The following is a 10,588-nucleotide window of genomic DNA, read 5'->3' on the forward strand; positions in this document are numbered from 1 at the left end:
AGACACCAAAAGTAAATTGCCATATACCAGCATCTTAAGAATAACAAATTTAATGTACCATTTAAGTTTCTGCAAGCACATGGCTATAGTACATTTTTTTTCTCTACAGCCCAGGACATACTAACAGGCTTAAATACATTATGTTTCCTATAGAATTTAAGCCATCTAAAGGATATAAGTTTGAAGATATTTGACAATTAATGCCTCAAATTTTATTATACTTTGAAATTATCCACAGAATAATGAATAAATTTCACCATTTCACTTCAGTAGTATGGCTTACTTGTTTTACATAGAGACATTACATAAAAACAGTGACTGGTAAAAAGTTCACTCATAAACTTACTCTCTTTACATCTGCCTGACTCATTCGTGCTTAATTATGATTAAAATTCTTATGGAAAATCTATTCTCGTTATCTGTTAAAATATTACTGAGAACTGAATGTGAAGGTGCGTGGCTATAACCCCCTTATCCACAAGGCTAAGGCAGGAGGAAAACTACCCTATGCGTGCTGTCTCCAGGAGACTCCCAGGCTCACAGCGGCACAGCATGTGCTCAGCATCTGCAAGGCCTGCCCAGAACTCTCAGAAACAGAAAAATGTATCATAGAAAAACCTACAAAATTAAACATACTATTCTTTTCTTTTTATTCTTTTTGACTCTGACTTGATTGCATCAAGAAACTAATTTTAGTGCACATTCTGTTCACAGGTTGAATTATAGTTTCATAGTCCAAACATCAGTGAAGCTGAGTAGAAACCCAGATGAAGTGAAATTCTCTGTATCAGTCAATGTTGATAATTCTGAAAATACAGCTGTTTTTTAACAAGCCAACAACATTAGACTAATCTTATTCATACATGGTTTATCCAAGCATTATGAATTTAAAAAGTACAGGGGTTATGTTTTTGAGAGTTTTATGCTTATTCATATCCTTGTTTGCTTGGTTTTTTCTTCTTTTTTGTTTGTTTGTTTTTGTTTTTGAGACAGGGTTTCTCTGTGTAGCCCTGACTGTCCTGGAACCTTCTCTGTAGACTAGTCTGGCCTTGAACTCAGAGATCTACCTGCCTGTGCCTCCCAAGTACTAGGATTAAAGGCATGTGTTACTACCACCTAGCTCTTTTCTTTTCCTTCCTTCTTTCCTTCCTTTCTCTCTTTCCCTCCTTCCTTCTATCTTTCTTTTTTTCTTAAGACAATTTTAAAATAACTTTTTAAAAAAAAGTATGAATTACTTTGGCAATGCCATCTAGAGCAGTAGTTCTTTGCCTCCTTAACACTGAAACACTTTTAACACAGTTCCTCATGATGTAGTGACTCCCAGCAATAAAATTATTTTTGTTGCTTCTTCATAGCTGTAATTTTGCTATGAAGAATAGTAATGTAAATATTTTTGGAGCTACGGGTTTGACAGAGGGGTTGTAACCCAAAGGTTGAAAACCACTAATCTAGAGCATTACAAATATCACAGGGCTACAGGTGGCTCGGTGGCTAAAGGGTTTCTTGTGAAAGTATGAGGATCTGAGTCTGAATCTCTAGGATCCACATAAAAGACAGGTACAGACACATGTGTATATAACCCCAGCTCTGAGGGAAGCAGAAGCAGGGAGATTCCCAAGAGCATGCTGGCCAGCCAGTTTAGCTAAAATAGAACTCCAAGATCAGTGGGAGACCCCAGCTAAAAACTAAGGTAAAAAAACAAGAGAAGACCCCCTCATGTCAATTCTAGACTCTTTTTTTTTTTTTTTTTTTTTTTTTTTTGATTTTTTCAAGAAAGGGTTTTTCTATGTAACCCAGGCTGTCCTGGAACTCACTCTGTAGACCAGGCTGGCCTTGAACTCAGAAATCTGCCTGACTCTGCCTCCCAAGTGCTAGGATTAAAGGCGTGTGCCACCACTGCCTGGCAATTCTGGACTCTTAATACAAAACATATTTGACCCTCATATCTAACACATACAAACTACTATATAAACAGATATTACATCTTTCAGTCTAAGATTTCAGTCTTGAATCAGTAAAACACTAACATAAAGTCATTTATTTACTTTTTTTGAGATAGGGTCTCTCTATAGCCCTGGTTGGCCTGGAACTCACTATGTAGATCAGATTAGCCTTAAACTCAGAAATCCTCCTGCCTCTGCCTCCCAAAGGAGATTTTAAGTAAAAAAAAACAAACAAAAAAAAAAAACAAAAAAACAAACAAAAAAAAACTGTTGTTTTTCCTTTACTTTACATTTTTATCCAAACTGTTGCTGAAAAACAAAGAGGGAAAGATACTTATTTACAAATTCAGTACAGCTCCCTTACCCACTGCTTGCTTCCTGGAGTTTCAATTGGTCAAAAATATATAAAAATGTTACATGGAAAAACACAAAAGTAAACAATTCCTAAGTTGCAAATTGTGTGCCATTTTGATTAATGAGAAAAAACCTTAAGATGTTCCATTCATGATATAAATCATTCTTTTGTCTAGTACATCCACACTGCATATGCTGATCACCCATTAATGATTTAATGGCTATTCTGATTATTAGATTAAGTGTTATAGTGTTACAGTGGCTTGGGTTCAAATAACTCTTTTAATTTGTTAAAAACCCACAAGCAATAAAGAAGCCGTAACAGAGCACACGACACAGAAGGACAAGTGAATGCTGTTATTCTGCGGCGGTAATTTTAGAGCGAGAATAGATTTGGTACTATGCAGTTTCAGCACAGGAACACATTCCTAAAGAATAAGGTGAAACACATATATTTGTAGAGGAAACTATCAGCTTGGGCCCCCTCTGAGGATTTATACACTGTTAAGGGTTACTGGAGATGGAGACAGTTTCTTCAGTGCTATAGCCGTGGATAAGGTACCCATGCTTCTGTAAACAGCCCTAAGAAACTCACTGGGTCACAAAAATAAACAAAAAACAGAAGTGGGGCTACTTAGAGTGGGATTAGTAGAAGCAGTAGGGGATGAGAGGATAAGGGGCTAGGGAATAAATATGATCAAAATACACTACAGGCATGCATGAAAATGTCAGAATGAAACCTATTATCACATATAATCAATATATGCTAATGAAAAATTTAAAAATTATTTTGCCATGACATATAATCAATCGTAGGGAGGTTACAGAGACATATAGGAGCTCTTTAGGTATCGCCAAAGCCCATCTGAGTGTAGATAAAATAATACTTCAGTGTTTTTCAGACTTACACAATTACCATTTGGGAGTCTATCAGTCCCAAGAATCTCCAATAGACAACAGGTAGCCTGAAAGGGAAGTAGCAAAAATAGGATATGGACTGACAGAGGGGGATGGACAAATGCAAAAGAGGGATTTTCAGAGACATTATCAAAAGACTCAAAGGGACAAAAGGGAGTGATCTTAAGAAGAACCAGTAGAGGGAGACCATAAGTTCCCCAAAAGAGGACAATAAAATTCCAATAATTAGGAAGTGAACAGTTAAATAGATAGAGTTAGCAGAACATGTTATTTCCAGGGTTTCCAGTGAGGGTAGAGAATTCCTGAAGGAAAAACAGAATCTAATCAAGAAAAAAGAAAGATTCTACAGAGAACAAAGAATACACCAGGGAGTCAGGAAACAATCTCCACTCAGGAAAGAGGTCCAGGAAGGCCTCAGGCAGAGCAGGTATGAAGTATAACACTCTGTCCCAGCTTAGAAACTGCACTCAGAATCTCAAGAATCAAAATCTCTCCTTACCAGCTCCAATGGACGTTTGTCCAGAGCAATGGTTCACCAGTCTGACTCACCATTGGATCCCTGATCAATCAGTCAGGAATGAAGACAAAGGCTTCAAAGGTGTATATTTGGGAGACCTGGGTGAGAGGCCTGGGGGTCCAATGATGAATCTGATCCTATCCACACCACACCATTACTGTTAAAGGAAAAGCTATTCAATGATACTTGCTAAAGCATGGTAAGGCAGAGTATATTCAAGACAATCTCCCAGAGATCATTGCAAGGAAAGTCTGTAAAAGAGGAAAGAAGCTGGGCTCAGCTCTAATTACAAGCAACAGCAAACAGGAATTTTTAGCCAATGAAAAAGAGGAGTAAGAATCAGCGGGTGGCTTCAGAACTAAGGCGGGTTCTAGCTAAAACAACCTAGAAAGACTCTTGCTAAAGGCAAGCCAGAGTGGTCAGACATCACTTGGGGAATATTACAGAAGGAAAAATGTGATCAGTTATCTAGGGTATCTAGGGATACCCAGATATGTGCATGGGAGGATCCTTGCTAAATAGGCTTAAGTGTAGTGGCACATGTCTCTAAACCTAGCACTTAGGAGGCAGAAGCAGGCAGATATCTGTAAGTTCAAGGCCAGCCTACATAGGGAGACCCTGTCAAAAAAAAAAAAAAAAGATATACAGATAGGTGTAAAAGAGTCATGAGCCTGCCTGAAGTTTGTTTAAATACTTGTTGTTTATTCATCTCTCTAGTGAGTCTCTACATTGAAACTACACGGCTTTCTATCCAAAGTATACATTGAACTAGGTTCTCATAATAGTTAAAACTTTCTTGCTGACCCTCAGGTTATACTGGTAGAAAAAAAGATAAACTGATTTATAGTTTAATTGAATCCTTACAAATTAGCTATACCTAGAAGTAAATCCAAATGTTCTACAAGATCCTTCTAATTTTTGTAACATGCAAAAAGCAGTTAATGATTATTTTTCAAAAGTTTTTGAGGCAAGGTCTTACATAGCCCAGGATGACCTCAAACTTGACAGGTAATTGGGGATGACTTTACACTTCTGATCCTCCTGCCTTTACATCTTGAGTGCTGGGATTATAGGCATGTACCACTATGCCTGGTTAATGTAATGCTAGGGAATAAATCCAGAGCTTCACACATGATAGGCAAGTATTTTACCAACTGGTCACATCCATACTCTAGATATTCATTATATTTTGATTTTTGATGCAAATATTAGTCATTTGATTTTTACTATGTGCCTTGGATCAGTGCTCAGCATTCTCTGAAAACCCTCCATGTCTATATCTATTTATTCTATTTTTATTATTGTTGCTTTGCAGTGCTAGGGAATAAAGTGCAGAACCTTGCACATGTTAGATAAGCACCTTACCAACCAAGCTGCATCCCTAGCCCTTACTGTTTTAATTCTTTATTGTCCTTAGAGTAAACTTTCTTAAAATAATATGAAGTAAGAACAGAGACCACGATCCATATAGTACACAATAGAAGATGAATGAATGAATGTCTTAGTAAACAAAATTATTTCATGGTATTGTCACATGACCCTAGGGAACCACTACTCCCATTCTGAGTAGAAGCACTAAGTCTCCAGCTAAGTAACCTGCCTACTGTGACAAGTTATAAGAAATGGAGTAAGGGTCTGAACACAAACTTAAAACACATTTCTAATGCATCTCCATCTATAGTAAGAACCAGTTTTTAAGTTTTCCAACCTATTACAAATCAGTACTCTAAGATAACTTTGTTTAGATTTTTATTTACCATATATGTGTGCAAACATGCTGGGGGCAGGAGGGTGCATACACACATGCCATACTTTTTTCTTTTGAGATAGGGTCTCTCTATATAATCTTAGCTATGCTGAACTCACTATGTAGACCAGCCTGACCTTGAATTCAGATCTGCATGCCTCTGCCTCCCAAGTACTTTGATTAAAGGCATGCACCTTTACACCACTACACCTGGCTGTGTGCCAGCTCTTCTGTGGAGGTCAGAGGACAACCCATAGGAGTGAGACTGTGAGGCTTGATGGCAGGCATCATTGTCTATTGAACCATGTTATTGGCACAAAACTAAGACTTTTAACAACTGCACAAAGATTTTATAATATCACATTGTAAAAGTTTCTAAAAGCTTTCTCTTCATTTTTATCACTGTCTAGTCATGAATTCTACTGCATGTCCTTTGAGTAGACCCTAGCTAAGGCATTTTAAATAGACTGATTTTCCAACATCAGTTTAAATTATTAAGAATTCCCAGGTTAACTTCCTTCACTCAGAAAACTCTTTAAATAATAAAACCAATTTTAGGAGTCTGGAGCGATGGCTTAGTAGTTAAGAACTCTTACAGAGGACCTGGACTTGTTGTCTAGCACCCCAAGACAGCTCAAAAGCATCTGTAACTCCAGTTCCAGAGGCTCTGATGCCTTCTTCTGATCGCCTTCAACTCACATTTATACATGTAGTATACTTATATATGCTAAGGCACATACACAGAAAATAATTTTTTAAAGGCAATTTTTAAGAAATTATATAGAAAGTATTAGAGAGGGGGCTGGTGAGATGCTCAGCGGTTAGGAGGACTGACTACTCTTTAGAGGTCCTGAGTTCAAATCCCAGCAACCACATGGTGGCTCACAACCATCTGTAATGAGATCTGATGCCCTCTTCTGGTGTGTCTGAAGACAGCTACAGTGTACTTATATACATAAACTAAATAAATACTTTAAAAAAAAAAAAGTACTAGAGAAATGGCTCAGCAGTTAAAAGCACTTCTTTTTCAGAGGACCTGAGTTCAGTTCCCAGCACCCACATGTCAGCTCACAACTATCCATAACGCCAATTACAGAGGATCTGACACCATCTTCTGGCCTCCAGAAGTACCAGGCATATACATGGTACAGAAACATACATGTAGGCATAACAGTCATACATACTTTAAAAATTATTTTTAAATAATATGGGAAAAAAGTATAAAACACTATCTTTCTTCTACTGCAATATTTAAATTTTCTGAAGATCTTAGTAGTTTAAAGACATTAAAATCAATCACATAAAATCCTAGATCAATTTCACAAAGTAAAGAACAAAATCAGCTGTTACCCACCTTAACCCCATCATAGGGTAAGAACTAGAGATACATGTATCGAACAGTCTAGAAAGTAAAACCCACATCAGAGCCCAGGAGTTGGTGCTAAGGTTTCCTACTTGTGATCACAGGCAGCGCACATGTGGTAGCACACACTCCTGACTGTCCAATGCTGAGTTATCTCTAAATGACACGACCACTGAAACAACTCAGTGTTCACACTGTTCTGTCTGTTGCTTACATCACATGCTTCTGAGACATCTGAGTCATCGCCTTTACCTTATAGTCAATGAGGGGTAGAGAGATGGTTCAGTGGTTAAGAACATTGTCTGCTCTTCCCGAAAAGTCAGTTTAATTCCCATCACCCACATGGTGGTTTCAATCATCTGTAACTCCAGTTCCAGAGAATCTAATCATCTCCTCTGGCCTATATCTGCACCAGACACACAAATTGTGTACTACAATGAGCACTAACAAAAGAGTAAAAATTACTTACATTTCCTTTAAGTGAGTGTGAGAAAAAGCATTTTCTTGGATAGACATTATAGCATTGTTGTTCAAATCTCTGGAATCAAGAGAAATGTAACATCAGCAACCATTCTGTAGTGAAGTTACATAAATGTTTAAATGCTCATGAACACCTGCTGACATACAGTCTTAGTATGCAACCCTGGCTGGCCTTAAACTTGCTATGTAGAGCAAGCTACCCTCAAATTCACAAAGATTTGCCTGCCACTGGCCCCTGAGGACTGGGATTAAAGGCAGGCACCACCATGCCCAGCACAAAGATTATACAGTGAGTAAATATATATGAAATACTTACAGATACTCAAGGGATTCAAGGCCAATGAATGCTTTCTGTGTAACTGACTTAATCCGGTTTCCTTGCAAAATTCTGAAATAAAATTAAATTCATTAAATATTTACCTACACAAGGTATAAACTGTATTAAATGCTTGCATTGTGGTATTATGCACATTTTAAAAATTGTAATTTTCTTATTGATTTTTTTTTTTTTTTTTTTTTTTTTTTTTTTTTTTTTTTTTTTTTTTTTTTTTGGTTTTTCAAGACAAGATTTTTCGATTTTTCTGTGTAGCCCTGGCTGTCCTGGAACTCACTCTGTAGACCAGGCTGGCCTCGAACTCAGAAATCCGGCTGCCTCTGTCTCCCAAGTGCTAGGATTAAAGGCATGTGCCACCACAGCCCAGCTTACAAATTAGTTTTTAGTTATGTGTCTGTGTGTGTATATGTTAGGGGAGAGGTATGTACATGTTCAGTGCTGTGCCTGCAGAAGGCAGAAGAGAATATTGGATCCCCTGAAGGGGAAGTTATGAGTACTTATGAGCCTCCTAATATTGGTGCTAAGAACTAAACTCAGGTCCTCTGGAAGACAGAACACATTCTTAACCTCTGAGGCATCCCTTTAGCCCCTTTAATGGCTTTACTGAGATATAACTAAGGGAAAATTATACGCACTACCTTATTAAAAGCAAGCATTTTTTAAGAAAGTCATGAACTTACTAATTAATACAAAGCACAACATGAAAGCATCTATTGAGATCTCAAAGCTCAACAGAAGTCCTCTGAACATTCATCCTAACTACTAAAATACTGGTAGCTTCCTTATGCTAAGTGAAGTTAAATTCCCCATTTCTCTTTCTTTTTCCTTTAAATTTTTATTTTAATTTTCACACACTATACATCTGATCATACTATTTCCTCTCCCTCATTTCCTCACAGTTCTCCATTGTTCTCTTTAATAAAAGCTGGTCAGATTACAGATGTTCAGACAGGTATGAATCTTTGGAGAAATCCTTCTCATCAGAGATCTCAAATGTTTCATGGGAGAATAGTTTCCCCATTATTAGACTGATTCCCCAGATAGTTCCCATGATTAAACACACTACTAGCTCTACGATATTTTCTCAGAGCATTGTTCTTACTTGAATGGAAAACTCTATTTCGTAATGTACTTAAATCCCACAAAACTAAGAATGTAAACTTGTACAGTCCCTGTGGAAATCAATATGGAGGTTCCTCTAAAAACTGAAAATACAACCACCATATGGTCCAGCCATGCTACTGGCATATATACCTGAAGGACTCTAAAGCAGTATGCCACAGGGACACTTGCATCACCATGCTGTACTACATGCAACAGCCAAGAAACGGGACTAGCCTAGATGTCCATTAAAACACAGAGAAAGAAAAGGTAACACATATATGCAAAAGAATTTTATCCAGCCATAAAGAAAAATTAAGTTATAAGATTTTCAAGAAAATGATTACAACCAAACATTTTCTTTCAAATGCAAAACCTAGATTTAGAATTGTGTATGTGTGTGTGTGTGTGTTTGTAGGTCATGAAACTAGAAAAGGGATCCTGAAAGGGAAGCAACAGATCTAATAAAGAATGGTGCATATGTCATCAGAAAGTAGAGGGACTACCTGGATGTAAAAGGGAACCACCCGCAGCAGGGAGGAAGTGGGAAGAGAACTGTAGGAAAGGGGAATAAATGTGAACAAAGAGTAATGAAACATATGTATAAACATGCCGTAATGAAACCCATCTCTCACAATGCCAATCTCAAACTAATTAAGGAATAATTTAAAAACCAAATTTCCACAGGAATACTTTATAAATAAAAAGTACCAAACAATAATCTATTTGACAAACAAAACTTTCCTTTTTAGGAGATGGAAGGCTCAGACTTTCTGGCTATATAAAATAAACATTACACAGTAACATTTAAAACTGCTCCTTGAAAAGACATTAGCATAAACATCACAGATACATACAACTTAGTGAGACTTCTGAGTCCAGAAAAGGCTTCACTAGCATCTTCTATGGCCCATGAAATTTCATTGTTTCTCAGATCTCTAAAGCGTCAAGGAGAAAAAGATTGTTAGCCAATATGACCACCACACCACTAGGCAGCATCCTGATAAGCAACATAATGGAACACACATGCTAATTTCAATCCTTATTTTAATAGTCATTTATGATGAAGACTCAGTCCTGCTTTTTAAAGGCATATTTATGCTAAACATAGAAAAATTAATAAATTAACTAAGCAGCAGGGCATGGTAGTGCACATCTTTAGTACCAGCACTCAACTGTTAGAGGCAGAGGCAGGGGGAACTCTGTGAGTTCAAAGCAACCTGATGTACATAGTCATTTCCAAGACAGTCAGAACTTCATAGAGAGACCCTGCCTCAGAAATAGATAGATGGATGAACAAATATAGATAAGCAAAGAATTAATCTTCCTAGTTAGCCTTATCTAATTGTACTAGCCTATTAAAAATTGTAGGCAGGGTCCTATAAAAAGGAAGGTTTCAAGATAAAGGTGATAGATGCAGCTTTCAAATGTAATTTTAGAGTCATGAGATTCCTGAGCGCTCCAAGACTCTCTCTGCGTTCTTAATACCTCAAAGAGAAATACCAACACAGAAGAACTTCACAGCTCAAGAGCAATCTAACATTCCCCTTGGGAAGCAAAAATGATATGACTACATGCTAAAGTTCACTTTGCTTTCTTTAAAAGTGTTTTCTTTAAAAAGTATTTTTTTAAAAAAGATTTATTAATTTTATGTGCATGAGTACACTGTAGCTGTCTTCAGACACACTTGAAGAGGGCATCAGGTCTCATTACAAATGCTTGTGAGCCACCATGTGGTTGCTGGGAATTGAATTCAGGACCTCTGGAAGAATAGTTAGTGCTCTTAATCTCTGAGCCATCTCTCCAGCCCAAACTATTCCTTTTTTTTTTT

The 10,588-nt window shown here is 37.2% G+C and overlaps 1 protein-coding gene across 2 annotated transcripts in view; it reads right to left on the bottom strand.

Annotated features, from left to right (window-relative positions):
- Lrig2 (leucine rich repeats and immunoglobulin like domains 2) overlaps positions 1–10,588 on the bottom strand; it is a 59,107-nt gene that overhangs the window by 20,540 nt on the left and 27,979 nt on the right. For both annotated transcript variants that reach the window (XM_031375063.1, XM_031375062.1), the window contains exons 9-11: positions 9,615–9,695; positions 7,639–7,710; positions 7,312–7,380 (exon numbers count right to left, since the gene is read on the bottom strand). In XM_031375063.1, coding sequence (XP_031230923.1) covers positions 7,312–7,380; positions 7,639–7,710; positions 9,615–9,695 — 222 coding nt within the window. The remainder of the gene's footprint in view (positions 1–7,311; positions 7,381–7,638; positions 7,711–9,614; positions 9,696–10,588) is intronic.

The sequence above is a fragment of the Mastomys coucha genome, unplaced genomic scaffold (assembly GCF_008632895.1).
Source record: "Mastomys coucha isolate ucsf_1 unplaced genomic scaffold, UCSF_Mcou_1 pScaffold16, whole genome shotgun sequence".
Taxonomy (NCBI): domain Eukaryota; kingdom Metazoa; phylum Chordata; class Mammalia; order Rodentia; family Muridae; genus Mastomys; species Mastomys coucha.